This window comes from Acomys minous, assembly GCF_964271855.1.
Source record: "Acomys minous genome assembly, chromosome: 9".
NCBI lineage: Eukaryota > Metazoa > Chordata > Mammalia > Rodentia > Muridae > Acomys > Acomys minous.
In genome coordinates this window covers 81,253,294-81,276,880 of record NC_140490.1, presented here as the reverse complement: position 1 = coordinate 81,276,880, position 23,587 = coordinate 81,253,294, and the positions used below count along the sequence as shown (strand labels likewise).

The 23,587-nt window shown below is 55.9% G+C and overlaps 3 protein-coding genes across 8 annotated transcripts in view; 2 read left to right on the top strand and 1 right to left on the bottom strand.

The window, feature by feature from the left end:
* AP3D1 (adaptor related protein complex 3 subunit delta 1) overlaps nucleotides 1-1,521 on the top strand; it is a 36,658-nt gene extending 35,137 nt beyond the window's left edge. For both annotated transcript variants that reach the window (XM_084795488.1, XM_084795489.1), the window contains exon 31: nucleotides 470-1,521. In XM_084795488.1, the coding sequence (XP_084651614.1) occupies nucleotides 470-565 (96 nt within the window). In that variant the 3' untranslated portion in view covers nucleotides 566-1,521. The remainder of the gene's footprint in view (nucleotides 1-469) is intronic.
* Nucleotides 1,522-2,682: 1,161 nt separating this feature from the next.
* IZUMO4 (IZUMO family member 4) lies at nucleotides 2,683-5,403 on the bottom strand. Of its 3 annotated transcripts, XR_014781824.1 has the most exons (10): nucleotides 5,036-5,401; nucleotides 4,867-4,947; nucleotides 4,714-4,785; nucleotides 4,234-4,260; nucleotides 4,048-4,123; nucleotides 3,892-3,939; nucleotides 3,784-3,798; nucleotides 3,525-3,594; nucleotides 3,305-3,319; nucleotides 2,683-3,005 (listed from the first exon to the last, which is right to left on the bottom strand). XR_014781824.1 is itself a non-coding variant. In XM_084795611.1 (9 exons), the coding sequence occupies exons 1-9, from the start codon at nucleotides 5,277-5,279 to the stop codon at nucleotides 2,918-2,920; spliced, it is 666 nt and encodes a 221-aa protein (XP_084651737.1). In that variant the 5' UTR covers nucleotides 5,280-5,403; the 3' UTR covers nucleotides 2,683-2,917. The 3 variants fall into 3 exon arrangements, 1 of the variants encoding a protein (XP_084651737.1); XR_014781825.1 differs by lacking the exon at nucleotides 3,525-3,594 and having other exon boundaries at nucleotides 3,621-3,798; nucleotides 5,036-5,400; XM_084795611.1 differs by lacking the exon at nucleotides 3,525-3,594 and having other exon boundaries at nucleotides 5,036-5,403.
* A 323-nt stretch (nucleotides 5,404-5,726) lies between these two features.
* On the top strand, nucleotides 5,727-22,314 carry MOB3A (MOB kinase activator 3A). 3 transcript variants are annotated; one of them, XM_084795614.1, is made up of 5 exons: nucleotides 5,727-5,965; nucleotides 10,669-10,770; nucleotides 14,042-14,540; nucleotides 18,028-18,230; nucleotides 20,604-22,314. In XM_084795614.1, the coding sequence occupies exons 3-5, from the start codon at nucleotides 14,120-14,122 to the stop codon at nucleotides 20,631-20,633; spliced, it is 654 nt and encodes a 217-aa protein (XP_084651740.1). In that variant the 5' UTR covers nucleotides 5,727-5,965; nucleotides 10,669-10,770; nucleotides 14,042-14,119; the 3' UTR covers nucleotides 20,634-22,314. The 3 variants fall into 3 exon arrangements, with proteins under 3 accessions (XP_084651740.1, XP_084651741.1, XP_084651742.1); XM_084795615.1 differs by having other exon boundaries at nucleotides 10,564-10,770; XM_084795616.1 differs by lacking the exon at nucleotides 10,669-10,770.
* The last annotated feature ends 1,273 nt before the right edge of the window (nucleotides 22,315-23,587 follow it).

Below are 23,587 nucleotides of genomic sequence, written 5' to 3'. Positions count from 1 at the left end.
CCCCAGCTGTACCACCCCACAGTTAGAGCACGCCCCCCAGCTGTACCACCCCACAGTTAGAGCATGCCCCCCAGCTGTACCACCCCACAGTTAGAGCATGCCCCCCAGCTGTACCACCCCACAGTTAGAGCACGCCCCCCAGCTGTACCACCCCACAGTTAGAGCACGCCCCCCAGCTGTACCACCCCACAGTTAGAGCATGCCCCCCAGCTGTACCACCCCACAGTTGCACCAGGCCCTCCAGGTGCTGCTGTAATGGGACACAAGGCAAGGGAAGGACAGACAGTGTGGGCTCAGCACTGTCAGGCCTGGTGGGCGGTGTGCACACTGAGCAGGTCACTGCACTCCAGACCAGTCAGGCTGCTGCGCTTCAAAGCTATAAAGTGAGGTCTAGGCCAGCTGGATAGGAGGGGTGGCTTTTGCAGGCCTGGGCCCACCCCTACCCCATGTACATGTGGCTGTCCCCTAGGGGGAGAGCTCCGTGTCGGTAGATGGGAAGTGCAGTGACGCCACGCTGCTCAGCAGCCTGCTGGAGGAAATGAAGACCACGCTGGCCCAGTGCTGAGTGGCAGCGCCCAGGATGCCCAGCAGACCACAGGCAGATGTGATAGGTCTTGCCTCTTTGTGTACTGTCCCCGCACCTGCATTAATTTAACGCCACCGGCCTCCACTGTGTGACCCTGAGGTCCTGTGTTGCATCAACTTATTTTATTGTCCTTTTCATTCCAATCCACACTCCTGTGGCCCAGAGGGCCATCCCAGCCCCGGCCAGCAGGGGGCTCCCAGCTCCACCCGCTTCTTGAAGGTGGCTGTGGGGACTCCAGGGTTACAGCAGTGGGGCTGATATGGCCCCACTCTTGTGCCTCCATGCTGTGTCAGGAGGAACCCTTCCAGCTGCTGCTGTCACCAAATAGGCAACTGGTAGCACCTGTGGAGAGCTGACCAGGCCAGCTGGCAGGCTTCCCCCAGAGCCCGCGTGGCCAGGTGGACAAAGTGTTCTTGTGGGTGGTCTGCAGCTCAGCTGCGACAGCAGGGATGGATGGCCCTTTGATTTACTTCTGTTCAACAGAATTCTGGTCTGTCTTAGGGTTCCATTGTGGGGGGTCAGTGAAGGAGTGCAGTCTATGCCCCTCAGTTTGTCACTACACATCATGGGCTTGTCCCTGCGCTGGGCCACAGCTATGGAGGGCTGAGCGCCTTGCAGTGGAGGGTGTGCATCCCAGGAGGATTCGATGCTCGCCCCGCCAATCCTGGGCCAGGTAAAGGGACCCCAACCTGGATACGGGGTAGCTGGGCACAGCTGAGCCTTCCTCAGAGGTGACACTGGTCTACAGACATTCTGGCTGTTCTTTGAGGACAACTGTCACTCTAGCATGTAGAGGACTCTGTTACCGACCCCACGTGACCCTCAGCTCTATGATGTTCCATGATTGACGTGCTGTCGACATTCCCATGTGAAGGGAGATATATCACGCTGCTGACGATCGGTGTCACAATGACCCAATAAAGAGTCGAAAAACATTGTGTGTTGTGTTCCCACCATACCCTAGGGCACTTCCCCAAAATGCCATTTAGGCTCCTGGGGCCCAGTGAGCTTCCCTAACCTTTACGTATGGGTGCAGGCAGAGCCAGAGGGCAGTGTTGTCCTGCACCACCACTTCCCCCTAGTCCCTGGAGATGGGCTCTCACGGAGCCTGCAGGTGGGTGGCAAGCCAGCTTCTTGTCTACTCACCGCTAGAATTCAAAGTCAGGCTCTGAGGCATGTACAGCGAGCACTTTGCCCACTGAACCATCTCACCACTTTCCCCAGCCTGGGCTACACAGAAACCCTGTCTCAAAAAAAAAAAAAACAGCAGTCGACCATAAGGTACACACTATTTCCACACACACACTTTTTTGTGTGTGGGGTGTCTTATGGTCCAAAAAATACAGTAGCTGTGCACACTGCCCGTTGCTTGTGGTTGATGAGTGGCCACAGTACAGCTTGAGCTCCCTACACAAACCCAGTGTGGTTCGTCCAGTTCACACTGCCCTACCACTCAGTCCCTTTGAGGGAAGGAAGGGCTTGTCATGCTGCTGTGTAAAACCCCTGCTACCCTGCAGCTTCCAGTGTGAGCCACATCAACAGTGGCACCCCTGTTAGTGTGGGGCCAAGGAACACTATAAGCGGCAAGGAAACCAGGTGGAGGACACCACAACAGAAGAGGTGGCATGCAGGAGCCCTGGATCTCCTGGACCCAGTCAGCCACCCCCACCCAGCTTGGTCACCTGTTCTTAGGTACTCACACACTGGCCTGGCCCAGCTTTTATCCCCTCTGCATCACCACCCGGAGGCCGGGAGAACTATTCAAGGTCAACCTGGCCCCTGGGGCTGAGGCTTTATCTCACAGGAGGGCAGAACCTGGGTTCGGTGCAGGAAGGCCTGATGGCACACCTGCCATCCAGCACTGAGGAACATCAGGAGTTCAAGGTCATCTGCTGCATGGCATGCTCTGGGCTGACCCCACCCTTCTGCAGCCCTACTCAGTCACTCAAGAGGACTGGGATGCTGCAGGTACCAGCCAGGCTGTTTGGTCCCTCTCTAAGTAGGACACTGGGATTCCCCTACGCCCACACACCGGGTTCAGGCGAAACTCCCATGCCAGCTAAATCTCCTGGCAGAAAATGATTGTTGATCATGAGAAATGTCAGGGCACTTTAATCAAAATATCTCTGGGGGCCCTGCCCAGGGGGACCTCCATACTATCTACACAAGCCCATCTCCCTGCCCTCCCTGCCCTGTCCCAGCTTGGGCTCCATGGGAGTGGGAGGAGGTGACCCACCCAAGGTAGGCCACTGCAAGCCTCTCCCAAAGGAGCAGGCTACAACAGCACAGTTGAGTCCTGGCCCCCACTGGGGTTTGGGCAGGCAGCCTCTGTCAGTGCTGGGTCAGACACTCAGAGGCATTTTCCAAGGTCAGGTTGACCAGATGCTGCTGTTCCAGACACCTTAAGCTCGGTGAAAGGCTTTGGGGGAGGAGGAGGTACCCTAAGCCCCATTGGTCACACGTGCCCTCCCACCTCCCTTCCTTGGCTGCCCAGCTAGCCTGTTTGAAAGCCTCCTGCCTCAGCTTCCTGGAAGGCTGGGGCTATAGGTAGGCACAGCTACACCCACTCTCTGCCTGTTCTTAAGCCCTGAAAAGTGCCAGGTGGGGCCATCACCACCCCCAACACCGACCATTTCAGGCCCTATCGCTTGACTTTGGAGCTCTGTGCTTCCCCCAGGCCAACTGCTTCTCTGTAGCCTTATTTCCCAGTTCACTCACAAGGTTGGCGCCGTTCTGCTCATGCAAGGTGAGGCCGCCGGAGGAAAGGAAGACAGGTTCACGCAGTGGCCACACAGGTGGGTGTGATTACAGATGTCCAGCGTGCCCCTAGGCTCACAGGCCCGCCCAGCATCCCTCCCCACAAGCCTCCTCCCATCCCTCCTCCCCTCCTCCCCTCACTCCCATCCCTCCCTTCCTCCCCTCTCCCCACCCTTCTCACCTCACCCCATCACTCTCTGCTCCCCCCTCCTGAGTGGAAGGCCTGATCTTACCCGTTGCTTAGAGTATGTCTGAAATAGAATGGGGCTCCACTTACACCCTTCAAGTCTGCTACCAACTCAGGGTAGCTCATGAAGACCCTTCAGCCAGGATGGGCTGCCCCCTTCCTCCAGCTGAGCTTGGAGACCCTTGAGGGGTGAGGGTGAGGTCCTCCTGGGCCTCTGCAAGCTTCCAACCCTCAGAGTGGAGAAGGAACTTACTTGGTCCAGGCTTGTCTACAACGACAGTAGGTTTGGAGTCAGGAGACCAGGCAGCCTCTCTCAGTGTTCCCCTGTCTGAGTCCTGGTACCCAATAAACCCCAGCTCACATGTAATTCAGAAGGTCATGTACAGCTGAATGCCACTGCGATGATGTCCTGAAGGGGACAAAGGTGCTGGGGTATCCCCACGGCCCAGGCTCCCACCCCTGCCCAAGTGATGATCCTGGGGCCCCAGGGGCAGCAGGATTGGCAGCTGAGCCATACTTGCAGTCATAGCCAAAGCAGACCACATTCGTGTCTGTGCAGTTGATGCAGGAGATGGCCTCAAACTGGGTGATGCCTGCAATATATGAGAGGCAGCCGCAGGCTCCCCTGCTCCGTCGCTGTCCCCACCCCACCAGCCTGGGCCCCTGCTGCTGTGGCCCTCAGCCTGGACCATGGTTCACTTACCACAGTTACGCTGACAGTTGACTCGGCCTGGGAAGGGGGAAGACACGACAGGACAGGGCCTTCTGACAAGGCCTATAGCTTAAGAACCCAGCCCCACTTCTGTTTCTGTAGCCCAGGCTAGCCTGGCACACAGAAGGTATCCTAGGCTGATGTGTGACAATCCTCTTGCCTCATTCTCTCATTGCAGAGCGCTGGGATAACAGGCATGTACCACGTGTGTTTTATAGAAGTGGGAAGGGGTCCTTCAAGGAGGGCCCCAGTGCCAGATGGGGCTAACCTAGGAGAAGGGTGGTTACAATGTCCCCAGGGCCACAAGGACACTAGTTTGACATGTGAGGGGGTAATGGGTGTGTTGGTGACCATTCATGCAAAAAGGGCCTCCTGCAGACCCACTCCCTCCTGAACCCTGCTTCCAGTGCCCCCAGCCCGGAAGCACCGGCGGTCACAGGCACTGTCCCCTCTGTGGAGCCCACTGCTCACTCTCTATGATGGAGTTCTTGATGAGGTGCACTTGCTCCCAGAAGATGTCCCGCAGCTCATTGGGTAAATACCCTGATGTGGGAGTCACAACAGGGCGGTCAGGCTCAGGTGCCCGGCGGCATGCATTGGCCCTACCTCAGTTTCCCTCTTTACCTGGGTAATACATTTTCCCCTGGTACAGCTGGTCCATCTTCCGGTACACGACTGTTGCCACTTGAGCCAGCTTCTCCCGGGCTGAGGGCGGGAGGAAGAGGAAGCAGATGAGCGGCCCTGCCCTGGTCCCGGCTGCTCTTCTGACCCTAGGATGGGCTCCGCCGCTCACTGATCTCAGGGGGGATGGACAGACGTAGCTCCTTCATCGTGTTCTCGCTCCAGTCGCTGAGCAGCACCCGGGACACGGGGATGTCACCTACCCACCAGGACTTGAGGTTCAAGTGGCTGCTGTAGAAAGAGAACTTCTCCGAGAAATTGGGGTCGCACTGTAGGCAGCCCCGAACCAGCGCTGCTGTCATGCCCAGGCACAGCAGCACGGCCACGGCCTGGCCCGGCAGGCAGTGCCCAGCCATCAGCGCCGCCAGCGCCGTGCACTCCAGCCGCACAGCAGCCAACGGCACCGCTCGCGCCACGCCCCGTCACCCCGCACCAACGAAAGGCGCGCGCTCTGCACCGGGATGCGCCATCCCCCGCCCCTGGCCCGCCTTGCCTCCAGCTCTAGCCCCGCCCCTTTCCCGCCCCGGGCATGGTCCCGCCCCTGCCTGGCCCTACCCCAGGCCTGACTCCGCCCCCTACCGGAGACCGGGATAGCTCTGCCTGTCACCCGTCCCCGATCTCTTACTCTAACTTCCGTCCCACGCCTGGCTCCGCCTCTGGATCTGGCTCCTCCCCAGATCTGGACATATTCCTGTTACAATTGGCTCCTGGTAATGCCAGTCTGCCTCGCCCGTATTGGCTCCGCCCCATCCACAGCGCCGCACGCATGCGCTAAGGCTCGGCCCCGCCCTCCAACCGTAGGACTCCAGCCAATGAGCAGCGCCTGCCCTAGTCTCTGGGGCTCCCGGGTGCGGCCGCGCCTCAGTCAGTGCCCGCCTTTCGTGCCGGATCCTCGGGAGCTCGGCCGCCACGCCTCTGTCCGCCCCGGCCCTTTAAGGGAAGTAAATCCGGCGGGCGCGGCCAGGCGGGGCGGGCGGCGTGTCCCTCTGCGAGGCTCGGCGAGAAGGGCGTGGGTCGGCTCCGGACGTCCTCAGGCGGCCAGGTGCGTGCTCCGAGGGCGAAGGCGGGCGGCGGGGACCCCGTACCTCGGCATGACAATGCCCAGCGGCTCCACAGGGGCCCAGCGTGGGAGGTGGGGACCTGAACCTGTCAAAAGGGGACGGGGGGGAAGTGAGCGTCAGGGATCGCAACCCCCTTTTTTAATATTTGAGGTCTCCGGTAGCACAGGCTGGCCCTTCAAGATACCGGGTCGGACCCTCCGTCCCATCTTCCGCCGCCAGACTAATTTCTTTGAAACGGTCACGTTTCCGATAAAAATTCACTGACGGTCTGGGCTCTTGTTCAGGGGTGAAGCGTTTGCCTTGTGTGTAGAAAGCCCTGGGTTCCATCCCGCTACTCATCACCGCTCCCCCGCCAAAAAAAAAAAGAAAAAAGAAAAGAAAAAGAAAAGCCATTGAGAAGGGGGACAGACCGGGTGTGGTGGCGCACATCTTTAATCCCAGCAGGCGGGAGGCAGAGGCAGGCGGATCACTGTGAGTTCGAGGCCTAGCTGGTCTACAAAGCGAGTCCAGGACAGTCAAGGCTACACAGAGAACCAACCCGGCTCGAAAAACCAATAAATAAATAAATAAATAAATAAATAAATAAAAGCCATTGAGAAGCGGGGACAGGGGAAATTCAAAAACAGAACACAGAACGTTAACTTTAATGGCAGTTTCTTTTTTTCTTTTTTCTTTTGGTTTTTCGAGACAGGGTTTCTCTGTGTAGCCTTGGCTGACCCTGACTTGCTTTGTAGACCAGACTGGCCTCGAACTCACAGCGATCTGCCTGCTTCTGCCTCCTGAGTGCTGGGATTAAAGGCATGTGCCGCTATGCCTGGCCATAAAATAAATTTTTTTAATTAAAAAATAAGGACAAATAAAATAAAATAAAATAAAAAATAAGGACAGAGAAAAAGGCAGGCCTGGGGTGCAGCCTGCTTGTGACTGGCTGTGTGGTGGCCTTGGTTCCATCCACAGCACCAAAGAGGACCAACACCTATAACCAAGATGCTAAATCTCTTCTATCACGTTTAAGACATAACCAGTGCTGGGCTGGAGACACCTGTGGCTGTGAGCACCAGCCGCTCCTGCAAGAACCAGGCTTCAGGTTTCAACCCCCACATGGCGGCTCACAAGCCTTAAAGCAGTCCCAGAGTCTGAGAGTCTGACGGTCCCTGCCCCAGTCACACACATACATGCAGGCAAGCACGTCTCAATATCCACCCCACAGGCACATAAAAAAGAGACAAAACGCAAGGGTGGGGGATCCTGCAAGACCCACAGATGAAAGGCCAGGGCCGACCCCCTCAGGTAGTCCTCCAGCCTCACGCACTCACCATAGTGCACGTGCACTGTAAATAGCGTACTGATGGATGGTAGTGAAAGCAATGACAGCAGGTGAAAAAACAAATGTTAAAATAAAAAGAAGTCTTGTAATCCCAGCACTCGGGAGGCAGAGGCAGGTGGATCTCAGAGTTTGAGGTCAGCCTGGTCTACAGACTGAGTTCCAGACAGCCAGGGCTACACAGAGAAATTCTGTCTTGGGGGTGAGAGTGGGGAACCAAAACCTAAAACTATTTACTATTGTGCATGTGTTTGTGTGATGCTTATGCTCCACTTGCCTGTGTGTGGATGGCAACTTCCTGGAGCTGGCTCTGTCTATCAGTTGCATTGGAGCTGCCTCTGTCTATCAGTTGCATTGGAGTTGGCTCTATCAATTGCATTGGAGCTGCCTCTGTCTATCAGTTGCATTGAGCTGCCTCTGTCTATCAGTTGCATTGGAGTTGCCTCTGTCTATCAGTTGCATTGAGCTGCCTCTGTCTATCAGTTGCATTGGAGCTGGCTCTGTCTATCAGTCAATCGCATTGAGATTCCACAGAGCCGTGTCAGGGCTCCAGGCCTCTGCAGCAAGCGCCTGGAGCCATAGTTATTAGTTACTTAGCTTCTGAGACATGGTCTCACTGTGTAGCCTTGGTTGTTTTTTGTTTTTTTGTTTTCTCCAGCCAAGGTTTTTCTGTTTTCTTAAGCCAGGGCTTTTCTGTGTAGACCAGGCTGGCCTTGAACTCACAGCGATCTGCCTGTCTCTGCCTCCCAAGTATTGGGATTAAAGGTGTGGGCCCCCACTGCCGGCTGTATTTATTATTTTTTAAAGACACAGCATCTTGCTGTGGGGTCTAACTTGGCCCAGAGCTCTCAGCCCAAAGCCATTCTCCTGCCTCAGCTTCTCAAGTGCCACCACTGCAGGAGAGCTCTTGGTTTGCAGCACAACTGAGTGAGGTCAGCTGGGTTTCAGCCACAGAGGTAATGCCTCGGTGACCTCTGCATGACCTGAGTCTGCCGCTGTCCTTAGGGGTGTCTCAGACACTGCCTTCCACGTGCCTGGCGGGGGGGGGGGGGGCGGCAGAATGGGGGAGGCTGTGCCTCTCTGTCTGCCGCACGGTGCAGGGGTTTTGTTTGCATGTGTTGTTTGACCCTTAAAGGAGTTTGCATCCATCTTATTTTGCGTGGGAGGAGGGGGGGTCTGAGCTGCCCGTCCTCTGCGTGGATTCCGTTGGAACTCAGTCTCCCAGGCTGTGGCAAGTGCGTTAGTGTTTCTTCTCTCCAGCTCTATACTGGAGCCCATGAGACTCGGTCCTTCATCTCTCAGGAAGCTTGCAAGCTGCCACTTCAGAAGCCAGGCGTGGCAGGCAAGTCTGTCTGCCTAGCGCGTGAGGGAGGGGCAGGAAGAGCAGGGCTCCGTGAGGCCCCATTCTGAACAGAGTATGGGTTCAGATCCTCACTGTGTGCCCCTGTGATGTTCACCAGGTGGGATGGCCCCGCTGTCTGTAGACTTCCGGCAGGACCCCCTTACTAGGAAAAGTCCCGGTGGGTCATGTGCAGCCAGTGCCCAATGGAAATGCTTCGGCCTGGCCAGGCTGTGGAAATCCCCCCAACTCCTCCGAAAATGACTTCACAGGGAAGTTTCCAGGAATCTCCACAGTTGGGAACTCTGCTGGCCTTCTCAGAATGCCCAGCTTCGAGTGTCTTCACCAGAAAGGGTAGAAACTGACAGCAGGGGCTGTGAAGTGGAGGCCAGCATAGGAGCAGTTCCTCTTCTGAAGACCTCCCCGCCTTTCCCTCACCCCAGGGGGACTGGGATTTGGAACCTTAGAACACATTCCTAGGAAGCACTTACCCCTGACCACGCCCCCAGCCCCTCTTACCCCACCCCCCCCACACCCCCAGCCCCTCTTACCCACTCCCCCCCACCCCCCCAGCCCCTCTTACCCACTCCCCCCCACACACCCCTACCCCCTCTTACCCACTCCCCCCCACACCCCTACCCCCTCTTACCCACTCCCCCCCACACACACCCCTACCCCCTCTTACCCACTCCCCCCCACACACACCCCTAGCCCCTCTTACCCCACTCCCCCCCACACACACCCCCAGCCCCTCTTACCCACTCCCCCCCACACACCCCTACCCCCTCTTACCCACTCCCCCCCACACACACCCCTAGCCCCTCTTACCCCACTCCCCCCCACACACACCCCCAGCCCCTCTTACCCACTCCCCCCCACCCCCCCAGCCCCTCTTACCCACTCCCCCCCACACACCCCTACCCCCTCTTACCCACTCCCCCCCACACCCCTACCCCCTCTTACCCACTCCCCCCCACACACACCCCTACCCCCTCTTACCCACTCCCCCCCACACCCCTACCCCCTCTTACCCACTCCCCCCCACACACACCCCTACCCCCTCTTACCCACTCCCCCCCACACCCCTACCCCCTCTTACCCACTCCCCCCCACACACACCCCTAGCCCCTCTTACCCCACTCCCCCCCACACACACCCCTACCCTCTCTTACCCCACTCCCCCCACACCCCTAGCCGCTCACTGGCAGATGGATTCTAGGCAGGAGCTCCACCCCTGCTTCTTGCTTATTTTGGTTTTGGTATTTTTCTGTATTTAGATCAGAAACTCAGAGTCGGTTGTGGTGGTAATCTCAGCACTCAGGGAGGCAGGTAGATCTCTGTGAGTTCGAGGCCAGTCTGCTCCAGGACAGCTAAAGCTACACAGAGAAGTCCTGTCTTTAAAAAAAAAAAGCAAAAGAAAAAAAAAAAAGAAAGCCAGAATGTACACTCTTATAAACAAGAAAATTAGCCTTAGTTTCTTCATCAGCAAAATAGATCTGTGCCTGCTGCCCTGTGGGAAATGGTCACTGTTGTAAAGGTCCCCTCTAGGGCTCCAGTCTGTAGTCCCAACCCAAAGCTGACTCAAAACAGCAGGGGTGCAGAGGCCTCATTTCAACTTTGCTTTGTCTTTGTTGGAGTGCTGGGTGTGAACCCCAAGACTTAGGCACTGCCCTCCCAGCCACCCCCAGTGTCCCTTTCCATGTGGAGATGGCCTAGAGTCCTTGCTTGCTCAGGTTCTGGGCTGCCCTGCCACAGAATGAGCACATGGAACCAGCTTGGGTCCTGTCCCCAAGGTGGCTGCCGGATGAGGAAACAGGGGAAGGAAGTGGGTGACCCTGGGCTCCTGAGCCCTGTGCCCTGGCCTGGGAGGGGTCAGAGCCGCATTGCCTAGCGCTGTTTTCTTGTTTTGTTCTCAGAAAAGGCGGAAGAGGAGTATGTGGGTGCTGGGGTAAAAGAGCAGTCTCAGCTTACCTCCTGTCCTTCTAGAAGATTCTAAGTGTCTGTCATGTCCTGTTCATCAGTGGGACAGACAGTCTGGAGAAGAGGACCCAGAGGTGCTGGCATCCCGTTTTGAGAAGCTGTTGGAAGTCCACTGAGAGGACCCGAGAGGAGGCACCCAGACGGTGACCAGGGACTGTGGGGAGGAGGGTGACAGCCTGTGGCCAGCCTGGGTCTCTGCCAGAGAACATTTGTACCTGATAGAAAGCAGTTGGTTTTGATAGGGATTCTACCCATCCCAAGAGTTTCTAGAAAATATTTGCACAGGGTGGCGGCGGCGCACGCCTTTGATCCCAGCACTTGGGAGGCGGAGGCAGGTTGATGTCTGTGAGTTTGAGGCCAGCCTGGTCTACAGAGTGAGTCAAGGACAGAGAAACACTGTCTCAGAAAGAGAGAGGGAGAGGGAGAAGGAAAGAAAATATTTGCTTCTCCCTTGAAAACAAAACAAAAAACCCTCCTACTTTTTAAGAGGACACAGGCGTGTGAGACAGGACACAAGGCCTTCTGCCACTCCACTTTCTAGAACGGTCTTGGTGGGAATGCAGTGGAGAAACAGAAAATGTTGTGAAAGAGACCCACAGCAGGCTGACATGCTGAGGCCAGCCTAGCCCTTGCAAGGCTTCAGCAGGCGGATGGAGACTCAGGGCCAGCCTGAGCTACACCATGAAGCCAGCCCAGGAAGCTAGTGACCTGTCTCAAAATAAAACTTAAGAACTGGACAAATGAAACTTTCAGAACCTTGTTGGTCTGGCCTCTGCAGGGATCATCTCCTTTGAGGTGGCGACACCCAGCTGAGAGGGTTAACCCTTCTCAAAGTCCCCTGAGGCCCAGGAGTCTCCAGAGCGGGTATCATACAGAGGCAGGGGGGTCCTGCTTGCCCCAGCTTGACAGCACTGAAGGAAATCCCCAGAACTGTCCCCGAAAGCCCCGAGGGATTGGCAGCCAGCAGCAGGTGGTGGCTCCCCAGCTCCCTCAGCACAAGCCAGAGGCCAGGCTTGTCCAGTCAGGATGGCTGTGAGCAGCACCTGCAGGTGCACTGGCTTGCAGAGCTGCAGGGTAGGTAACAGCCACAGAGAAGGGCATGGGCACTGCTGTCGTCCTGACTGGCATGGAAGGCCTGGGCGCCAAGCCTCTGCCCTGGATGGTGAGGGCACGATGAACAGGGGTGAAGGCAGCAAGCATGGGCCTGCAGCAAGCATGGGCCTGCAGCAGGGAGGCATGGAGCTGGGGACCCAGCCCTGGGGACATGTGTCAGTAGATTCCTGAGTGTGTGCAGGCCTGAGGCACAGTCCACTTCAGTGTCCCACCGGGGCTCCCTCGGGCTATGGGGCCGGACAAGCCAGCTGTCGGCTTCCCACCTGGAGAATCCTTGGGGCAGGGGATGTGCTGCCTTGCCACCTCCAGGGGACCCTGTGGCTGTCATGATGGGGGATGGTTGGCTGTCCTGAGCAGAGTGTTGTCCCCGTGTGCAGTGGCTGGGACAACAAGGACACTGCTTCCGCACCCCACATGACCCAGAACTCCTCACAGAGAAGCCCCTGGCCCAGTGGCCACTGTGGCAGAAGAGCAGTCTGGGGCCTCAGGGGACCTGTCTGAAATGGAGGTGGCATTTCCTCAGAAGGCTGTGAACTACACAGGGCCTAGTCAGGTGAAACCCAGGAGTGCTCACAGCATGTGGGGGTGGGGTGGGGGTAGAGGTGGGGGTAGAAGTTTGGGCCTCTCTGTGTCCACAGCTGTTGGCCCACAGGCTCCTGCCTCAGGGTACTGCTGCTGGTGTCCCCCGTGATTCCCACGTGAGTGCTGTCACATAGTTGTCGACCTCCATTTCGTTTTTAATTGATTTTGAAATGGGCTTACTATATAGATGAGGCTAGCTCCAAACTCATTATGTAGACCAGGCTGACCTAAAATTCACTCAGTAGAGCAGCCTGGCTTTAAATTCACAGAGAGCTGCCTGCCTCTGTCCCAGAGGCTTTGTTTTGTGTCTGTGTGTGACTGGGTGTGTAGCTGAGGTTGGCCTTGAATCCCTTGCTTGTGTGCTGGGTGTGTACCATCTTATCTTCTAGATTTTTCCCATAGCCATGTTGCCTCTACAGTCAGATGCTAGGGGTGGAGCTGACAGCAGAGCCCCGGGGAAGCAGTCTGAGCTTCGTCATTCCCGGGTCCAGGCCGTCTGAGGGCTTGCTGCAGTTTTGTTGACATCCTCATTTGTGTGCCCTGCGGCTCAGTCACAGTATTAAATACAGGCTGGATTGTACAGCCTCCACCTCCATTCCAGAACACTTCATCCCCTGTGAACTGAGATGCCCCTTCTCAGCCCTCACAAGTCTGTCTCCTGTCATGGAGTCCCACACTCATGTCCCTTTCTGTCTGGGCCACCACACCTAGTCTTGTGCCAGCATCTCCCCCATGCATGGCTCAGTTGTACACCATGCATGCAGTAGCCAGGGTCTGTGTCCGTTGTCCATGTGTGGACCCTGGCCTGAGTGTTGTGCTATGTAGCCATGGCTATCATAGCTCTGCGTGGAGGGGCCTCCGCAGGTACAACATGGTGGCTGCGAACCATATAAGCGAAAAGAAAAGGCACTGAGGGTTGATGGGAATGTTGTGAGAGCTTGGTTATGTGGCCTGGTGCCTGCTGTCCCAGCATGAGGTGCAGGCTACATGGTGAGTTGGAGGCCAGCCCAGGCCACAGGAGACCCTGTCTCCAAATAACCACACAAGTCGTTTATCGTGAGTGAGGTGGGGCTGCCTACTGGGTGGGGCCTGCCCAAGCCCAGTGCTGCTCCCCCACCCCCACAACTTCCCCTTTCTCTGCTGTTGTTTCTCTAGTTACAAGCATCTTGTTTGATTTCATGGCCCCGCCCCATGCCTTACCTAGCCCCTGGGGAGCAGGGTGCTGTGGTCTCCCCTGGCACAGGCGGAGGGCAAGGCCTCCTGACTTGTCTGGAGCCTGGCTTCCATCCCCAGCTTGTGGAGGAGGAGAGCTGACGGCTGCCCAGCTAACCCTGAGAGACCACGCCAGGGCTGCAGACCTCTGCACATGAGTCACATCCCGAGGTCTGGGCCCCAGGCATCTACAGGCCGCACCACCTCTTCTTGTCACCTCCACGTGTCCTGAAGGAGCAGTCAGAGCAGGGGCTGGGCTGTGTCAGGCTGGCACTTTATGTCGTGTGACCATGTGTGTGTCCCCTTTGGGTGAAGCTGGGTCTTGCCAGAAGTCTGCAAGTGTGACGCTTGTTTCTAGAAAAGTCCCTGTGCTTACACAGGCCCCAAGTCTTTACCGCAGCCCAGGCTGCTCTGGGATTTGGGGCAACCCTCCTGCCTCAGCCTCTTGGGTACTGGGATGACACCTGCACACATGCCCAGCCCTAGCGCTGTCCTCTCCTGTTTTAGGCCCCTGAGTGACCTGCAACACAGGCTGCCATCGTGCATAGTCTCTGCTGCCTCTTCTGAGAATCAGGTGCCACTAAGATGTCAAACCCATTCCTCAAGCAAGTGTTCAACAAGGACAAGACGTTCAGGCCCAAGCGCAAGTTCGAGCCCGGCACGCAGCGCTTCGAGCTCCACAAGCGTGCACAGGCGTCGCTGAATGCAGGGCTGGACCTGCGGCTGGCTGTGCAGCTGCCCCCAGGTGAGGACCTCAACGACTGGGTGGCCGTCCATGTGGTGGACTTCTTCAACCGCATCAACCTCATCTACGGCACCATCAGCGATGGCTGCACGGAGCAGTCGTGCCCGGTCATGTCCGGGGGCCCCAAGTACGAGTACCGCTGGCAGGATGAGCAGCGCTTCCGGAAGCCCACGGCGCTGTCCGCCCCCCGCTACATGGACCTGCTCATGGACTGGATCGAGGTGCAGATCAACAACGAAGACATCTTCCCCACCAGTGTCGGTGAGTCGGGCAGGCCCCCCAGGCCCTGTGCTCTTCACTTTGACAAGAGCTTCTGTGGCTTACGCTGGCCTTGAGGCTGGTCCTGAACTCCTGACCTTCCTGCCTCAGACTCTCACGTGCTGAGATAACAGAGCTCTGCTGCACCTGGCTCTTTAGTCACATTTTATCATTTGTTTTATATTTTATTCATTTATTTGAGACATGGTCTTGCTGTCTAGCACTGGCTGGCTTCGATTTGTTATGTAGCCCATGCTGGCCTCACACTCTCAGATACCGCCCCGCCCCTCCATCCACCTGAAGTGCTGTGAGTCAAGGCACGCAGCACCACGCCTGGCCACCTAGTGTTTTGTTTTGTTTTTGGTGCGGGGAGGGGTTTGAGACAGGGTTTCTCTGTGTAACCCTGGCTGGCCTAAACTCAAATCTGTAGATCAGGCTGGCCTTGAACTCAAAGCAATCCTCCTGCCTTTGCCTCCTGAATGCTTGGATTACAGGTGTGCGCCATCACACCCACCTCACACCTAGCCTTTTTTTTTTTTTTTTAAAGATTTATTTTTCATTTATACAGTATTCTGCCTGTATTGTGCCTGCACACCAGAAGAGGGCACCAGATCTCATTATAGATGGTTGTGAGCAACCATGTGGTTGCTAGGACTTGAACTCAGGACCTCTGGAAGAGTAGCCCGTGCTCTTAACCTCTGAGCCATCTCCCCCACACCCAGCTTTTATTCATACTTTAAAGGGTATAGATTAGTCCAGGCCTGGGGCTGGTGAGAGGAACAGAACTGATAGTGTGAAAAAAAAATGTATGTATATTTTTGGAGTTTATTAGAGTGGATTCTAGCAGTGACTGTCTCCTGACAGAAAAGCCAAGAATCCAGTAGTTGAGTCCATGAGGCTGGATACTTTAGCTGGTTTTCAGCATATGTCAAATCCTGAAGAATTGGGTTCTAACACCAGCGAAGGAATGCCTCAGCGGCAGGGTAGGTGAATCCGAGAGCGAGGGCAAGTGGGCAAAAGTGACTGCTTCCTCCTTCATGCCCCACCTTTTTTTGTTTTTTATTTTGTTTGGTTGGTTGGTTGATTGGTTGTTTTTCAAGACAGGGTTCTCTGTGTAGCTCTGATTGTCCTGGACTCACTCTGTAGACCAGGCTGGCCACGAACTCACAGAGATCCGCCTGCCTCTGCCTCCCGAGTGCTGGGATTAAAGGCATGTGCCACCACTGCCTGGCCCTTCATACCCTTTATGTGGGCTGACACCAGAAAGTGTGGCCCAGGTTTAGGGTGGGGCCAGTCGAGAGACTCCCCACTCACCGCACAGAACTGGGTGGTGATGGTGATCACCTTTAATCCCAGCATTCTGGAGGCAGAGTCCGGCAGATCTCTAAGATTGAGGCCCGTCCGGTCTAGAGTGAATTCCAGGACAGCCAGGGCTACAGATTAAGACGCTGTCTTTAAAAAACCAATGAAGGAAGGAAGGAAAACAACAGAAACATAGTAAACCGAAGTATAAAGGGACAGGCAAACATCGCTGTGGCCTCCTTGGCCGCCTAGAGCAGGCTGGCTGCAGGCCTGAGTTTACAGGCGCACAGGGCCTGCCTGTCCCAGTGTGGAGAGGCCTCGCGTCTTTTGGCTCCAGGCCCCTTTCTCCATCCCCAGAGCTGGCAGCATGGCTCCCCCAGCCTCCTGCCAGATGACCTCCCACCTCCCTCTGGATACCCCATGGTGACACTGAGTCCCGGATGACCCCAGCTGGAGAGAGTGGCGTCATTCAGTGAGTGCAGGCTCAGTGCTGCCCACTGCTCGTGTTGTCAGCTTCTAGATCAGGGTTCTCAGCCTTCCTCGTGCGATGACCCCTCAGTACAGGTCCCGCTGCGGTGACCCCTTAGTACAGGTCCCGCTGCGGTGACCCCTGCTGCAGTGACCCCTCAGTACAGGTCCCGCTGCGGTGACCCCAGCCAGGAGATTATTTTCATTGCTACTGTTAGGAATCATTACACAAATACCTGAAACCCAGGATACCTGATATGTGACCCCAAAGGAGTCATGGTCCACAGGTTAAGAGTTACTGTTCTAGAAGCTGCCTGCACATTTGCTCTATAGCGCTGGGCGTGTGGACACCCAGGGACAGTTGCTGCCTTGGCTGTCCCTCTGTATTGGGACACACATAAAGTCATACAGTCACATGCTGTGTGTTAAGTGTCCTCAGGACTGTGTAGAGCCCCAAGGAGTGTGTCACCATGCTGTGGCAGGGTGACAGCTGCCAGGCCTGAGGGAAAGGGCAGAGCAGGGTGGTCAGAAAGGACTGGGCACAGCCAGGTGGTGGCGCATGCCTGTAATCCCAGCACTTGGGAGGCAGAGGCCGGCGGATCGCTATGAGCTCGAGGCCAGCCTGGTCTACAGAGCAAGTCCAGGACAGCCAGGGCTACACAAAGAAACCCTGTCTCAAAAAAACAAAACAAAACAAAAAACAAAGCCAAAAATGAATGACTGAGCTCATCTCAGAGAGGAAGGCCCCCCACTCCAGAGAGGAAGGCCCCCCATCCCAGAGAGGAAGGCCCCCCATCCCAGAGAGGAAGGCCCCCCATCCCAGAGAGGAAGGCCCCCATCCCAGAGAGGAAGGCCCCCATCCCAGAGAGGAAGGCCCCCCATCCCAGAGAGGAAGGCCCCCTATCCCAGAGAGGAAGGCCCCCATCCAAGAGAGGAAGACCCCCATCCCAGAGAGGAAGGCCCCCATCCCAGAGAGGAAGACCCCATCCAAGAGAGGAAGGCCCCCATCCAAGAGAGGAAGACCCCCATCCCAGAGAGGAAGGCCTCCATCCCAGAGAGGAAGACCCCCATCCAAGAGAGGAAGACCCCATCCAAGAGAGGAAGGCCCCCATCCAAGAGAGGAAGACCCCCATCCCAGAGAGGAAGGCCCCCATCCCAGAGAGGAAGACCCCCATCCCAGAGAGGAAGGCCCCATCCCAGAGAGGAAGGCCCCCATCCCAGAGAGGAAGGCCCCCCATCCCAGAGAGGAAGGCCCCCATCCCAGAGAGGAAGACCCCCATCCCAGAGAGGAAGGCCCCCATCCCAGAGAGGAAGAACCCATCCAAGAGAGGAAGGCCCCCATCCAAGAGAGGAAGGCCCCCATCCAAGAGAGGAAGACCCCCATCCCAGAGAGGAAGGCCCCCATCCCAGAGAGGAAGGCCCCCATCCCAGAGAGGAAGGCCCCCCATCCCAGAGAGGAAGGCCCCCATCCCAGAGAGGAAGGCCCCCCAGGGCCCAGAACAGGCACTTCCTGTTCTTAATACTTGGCAAGAAGCTGGTGGGGACCCGGGCTGTGTGATTTGGAGCTGCACCTTGACCTCTCTGAGACTCGTCTGTTGTCATCCCTGGGGCTCAAGGTGGAGCTCATCTCAGGCTAGGCTGCCTGGGCTGAGGTGGGCTTTGGGGTTCAGGCCAGCTGGCCCTGAGTGGTCTCCTTCCCGGTCCCTCTGCCCGCCTCCAGGCACACCATTCCCCAAGAACTTCCTGCAGGCAGTGCGCAAGATCCTGTCGCGGCTGTTCCGCGTGTTCGTGCACGTGTACATCCACCACTTCGACCGCATCGCACACATGGGCTCTGAGGCGCACGTGAACACCTGCTACAAGCACTTCTACTACTTTGTCACCGAGTTCAACCTCATTGACCCCAAGGAGCTGGAGCCCCTGGTGAGCAGAGGGGTGCGGGTTGTGGGGTGCGCACCATGCCTCCTGCCAGGCGGGATCCAGGCCACCACTGGCCAGAGGACGTGTTGGTGCCGGACCACACACCAGGCAGGGACCGGCGTGGCTTTAGCTGAGGCCCTACCTGTGCTCGCAGGACTTCTGCTCCCTGTGCCAGAAGCCCGTCCGTCTGTGTGGCCTGGCGTGTGCCTCCCAGAACATAAAAGTCCCGAGGTTCTAGCTTGCCATGCCAGAGAAGGTGCCACATGGTCATCTCATGCTGTGTGGCTCACAGTGGGATGCAGAACTGACCATGGGGGGGACTCGCCTGCAGCACCCCAGGACATATGGCCTGTGCTCCCACCTCCCAGGAGACCAGGGGGTGCTTTTTTATTTATTGATTGATTGCTTTTGCTGTTTTTAAAGATTTATTTATGCCAAGTAGTGTTGGCACATGCCTTAAATCCCAGCACTCAGGAGGCAGAGGCAGGTGGATCGCTGTGAGTTTGATGCCAGCCTGGTCTACAAAGCGAGTCCAGGACAGCCAGGGCTACACAGAGAAACCCTGTCTCAAAAAACAAAAACAAAAACAAACAAAACAAAACAAAAACAAAAAAATTTTTTTTAATTTATTACATTATCAGTGTTTTGGCCTACATATACACCTGCAGGCCAGAAGTGGCACCAGATCTCATTATAGATGGTTGTGAGCCACCATGTGGTTGCTGGGAATTGAACTCAGGACCTTTGAAAGAACATTCACTGCTCCTAACTGCTGAGCCATCTCTCCAGCCCCTAAATTATTATTATTTGTGTGTGTGCGCGCGTGCGCGCATTGGTGTTCTGCCTGCATGTATATGTGTGTGTGAGGGTGTCAGATCACTTGGAATAGAAGTTAAAGACAGATATGTTGGTGCTGGAGATTGAACCTGGGTCCTCTTGAAGAGCAGCCAGTCTCTTAACCTCTGATTCATCTCTGTAGCCCTAATTGATTTTGCAATTTATTTTATTTTTCTTACATTTCTTAGTATCCCAGACTTGCCTTGTGATTTATTACATAGCCTATACTAGCCTGTAAGTGCTTGGACTATAGGCCTATGCTGTCATGCTTGGCGACAGTCTGCTTTTAATGTTTTGTTTTTTGTTTTTGTTTTGTTTTCTTTTTTTTTGTTTTCTGAGACAGAGTTTCTCCATGTAGCCCTGGATGTCCTGGACTTGCTTTGTGGACCAGGCTGGCCTCGAGCTCACAGAGATCCACCTGCCTCTGCTTCCCGAGTGCTGGGATTAATGGTGTGCACCACCACACCCAGCCTGCTTTTAAATTTTTGTCCTTTCTTCAGCTTGACTTATTTTTATTTTTTGTGTACAGTGTGTTACCTACATGTCTGTCTGTATACCACATGTGTGTACACTGAGGCCAGAAGAGGGCATCAGATCCCAGGAAACGAGTTTTACAGGGTTGGGAGCCTCCATGTTGACGTTGAGAACTGAGCGTGGGTCCTCTGCAGGGCGTCAGTGCTCATAACTATGGAGCCATCTTTCCAGCCCCATGCTTTTCTTTCTTTCTTTTTAGATGTTTGGTGTTTTGGTTTGGTTTTTGTTTTGTTTTTTTTCTTTTTTTGAGACAGGGTTTCTCTGTGTAGCCTTGCCTGTCCTAGACTCACTTTGTAGACCAGGCTGGCCTCGAACTCACAGCGATCCACTTGCCTCTGCCTCCCGAGTGCTGGGATTACAGGTGTGTGCCACCACCTGGCTGTAGTTGTTTGTTCTGAGACAGAATCTCATGTATTCTAGCCTGGCCTTGAACTCCTGATCCTCCTGCCCTCTCTCCTCAGTGCTGAGGAGACTGGTGTCACTGCCTCTCCTGGCTCTTACAAAGAGCAGCTTGTCTGCTTCCCACTGCTGACCTTCTGTTAAGTCGTGTTGGTCCATGGCATCAGGTGGGCTTAAGTCACAGCACGAGTCCACATGGGCCCAAAGCAGAGCCCAAGCTCTCTGACCCTCTCAGGGAGCTCCCCCACCCTGCCCCTGGCCCAGTTTTCTTTTTCTTTCTTTCTTTCTTTCTTTCTTTCTTTCTTTTTTAATAATGTGTTTTTATTTTATGTACGTGGTGTTTTGCTGCCTGTGTATCTGTGTGATGGTGTCCTATCCCCTCGAGCTGGAGTTAGACGGGTGTGAGCTGCCATGTGGGTGCTGGCATTTGAACCCAGGCCCTCTGGAAGAGCAGCCAGTGCCTGGAACCTCTGAACCATCTCTCTAGCCCACAGCCGCGTCCAGTTTCTTGCATGTTTTCAGTTGTGTGAGAGGCCTTTGCTCCCTCTGTCCCCTGCATGTGCCCCACACACTTCCTGTCTTCTCATTCGTGCCTTATTTTTGCAGAAGGAGATGACATCACGAATGTGTCACTGAAGGCCCCTCCCAGCCACCGAGACTCATGGCCACCGCCAGGAAGTCCATGCCTGCTCCCTGCAGCCTGTGTCTCAGGAGCATCACCCCCTCATGCCACCCGAGGAGCAGCAGCAGGCCCGTGGTTTCCTCCCTGTCACGGTGGCTGTGAGCCTCTCTAACTTTAGTGCATCCCCTTGCCTGTCTCCAGGGGGCTGGACTTGGATTCTGGACCCTGTGCTTTCAGCCGCTGGTTTACACTGTGTTTGCACCACAGCCTCTGGCAGGAGGCACGATCCGGAGCCATTGCCAACGTCCCCGCCTCTCTTCTCCATGTCTGTTCGCCTTTGCAGCCATGACTTTGGTACATGTGGCCACAGCACTATCCTTCACTTCCTGTCCTGGAAGGGAGGTAGCACCGTATCTCCTCCATTTAGAGCCACATTGTGTGGGGGTGATCACATGGGCAGACATCATACCTCCAAAGACGTACTGATGGGCCACGGCCTCTCCTGCCCAGCCTGCTGGGAGCACCTCTGAGTGGTGCCCCTCTCCAGCACCCCAGGCCGCCCTGACCTGCACACTGAGGGTCGGCCAGCCAGGGTCCATACCATGATTGTCTTTACAAGTGTGAAGGGGAACCGGGCAGTAGTGGAGACACTTTTATCCCAGCACTTGGTGGCAGAGGCAGGTGGATTGCTGTGAGTTCAAGGCCAGCCTGCTCTACAGAGCAAGTCCAGGGCAGCCACAGCTACATAGAGAGACCCTGTCTCGAAAAACAAACAAAGTTGTAAAGGGGCCGCTCAGCGGGCAAAGCTTTTGCTGTGTAAGCAGGGGCCCACAGCATGGCCCCGCGTGACCCACACCCGGGAGAAAGCCAGGGGGATGGCATTTGTATTCCAGCCTCAGATATGCAGACACAGGTCCCTGGGGGTGGAGAGTGAAAAGGCAAAACGGGCATACAACCTGATTCTGTCGTGAGGATTTCTGTCTCCTTTTTATTTCTCTTCTTTTTACATTGTTGGTTTTGATTTTTAAACAGGGCTTTTCTGTGTAGCTCTGATTGACCTGGAACTTACCATGTAGACCAGGCTGGCCTCAAATTCACAGAGATCCTCCTGCCTCTGCCTCCTGAGTGCTGGGACTCAAGACCTGCACCACTGCCCCCCCAGCCAAATGGAGATTTTAGAAAAAAACCTTTAGCCAGTTACTAGTGGCTGCCCTCCTGAGAGCAGTGTCCAGTCTATCCTGGAAGGGGTCTGGAGCTCCCAGAGTCGGGGGGCACTGCCTGTTGTGTAGCAGAGCTCTGTGACCCCGTGGACCACAGGACCAAACCCCAGCATGGAGGGCATAGCAGGGTGCGACTGTCCCCCACGCCAGCCTTCCTTTGAGACCCCTGCACTGTGACGATCCCAGGAAATTCAGGTTATTTCCCGAGTTGGGAAGCTGTCACTGAGCTAAATGAAAGGAGTACAGTTAACAAAATGTCAGTGCCTGAGCCCACAGCCTGAATGACACTCCTGGGTCCTTCCAGATGTCACTGTGCGCAGTGCTCCAGCCCTGGAGGAGCCCAGGGAACAGCCCTCAAGGCTTGACTGAATGTGTGTCTCACTGTGCCAAACCCCGGCAGCCCAGGAACGGCTCCACCTGCCTCACTCCACCCCACATCTGTGCAAGCTAAACAATAAAGTGGTCCTCTTGATGACACTGCTGGCTGCTGTTTCTGTCCCACCTCCACCCTGTAAGAAGCCTGGTGACAAGCTTTGATAACCCAGGATAGCATGAAGCAACACAGAAAACAGACTCACAATATGCAGCAGGCAGCTTATTGGGGTTCTTTTTTTCTTTTCGATATAGGGTTTTCCTACTGCATGAATGCGTATGATGTGTGGAGGTCAGGGAACAACACTGGGGAGCTGTTCTCTCCCTCTATTCCCCCCCACCCAACCCCACCACCCCCAGCTCCTCACTGGAGACATCTGTGTCCACTGTGGGCTGAAGAAACTCTGGCTCCCCAGGCGCTGGCTGTAGCGCTGCTCCTCATCCATAGAGGGCGCTGTGGGCTAAGGAAGGGAGAGGCCACTGCGTCCGGGTGAGGCAGCAGGGCCAGCCCTCAGCTTTCTCCCTCAACTTTTCTCGCCTAGGGGAGAAGTGGGCAGAGCTCAGGGCAGAGTTCTGTTTTAGTGTCAGGCAAGCGAAGGAGAATGTGGGGGTGGCCTGCACCTGTCCCCAAGAGGCCCTGCTGTGGTCATCACTTCAAGACATCCCATCATGGTCTTGTGCTCTCCTTGGGCTCTGCAAGGAGACTTTGCAAGGCATTAGCTCCTACAGCAGGTCCCAGGTGACATAGGTCCTCATCTGAACCTCAGGGCTGGGCCAGCCTGTGTTTAATCAGTGAGGGTCCATGGCTCGTGCCAGAAGGCACAGGTGCAAAGGGGGGGGGCATGGCCACCAGTGGATCTGTCCCCCCAGCTTCCCGGTGGGTATGGCACCCTGGATTTACCTGCTCTGGGCATTTCTCATGATGGGATCCTACACTTTTCTGGCTGATTTTGTCACTGAGCATGTGTCTCCAGTGTCCCTCCATACTCCTGGAATGACACCCACGCTGTAGCCAGGACTCCTGGGCTGACTTTTACTGGCTGCCATGCTGGCCTTGGCACACACTGTGTCCAGCATGGCTGGATCTTCTGATGGCCTATGTGGCCACTGCTCTGTTCACCCTGGGATCCCCTCATCGAGGCTGTCCCCAACATAGGTGTCCAGAGAAGGCAAGGCCACTGGTGTACCAATTTCTGGCCTTCCTCAGCAAGTCCCCTCCAGACCCCACACGGTCCCCTTTAGGTTCCTGGTAACACCTGTGTGGTCAGGTACCAGGGGCTGCTATATTCTCTGCTGAGTGTGAGGCAGGCCTGTGCCCTGGTCATGACTCAGGCAACTGGTCCAGATCACCAGAGGCATCCCACTGAGGTCAGCCC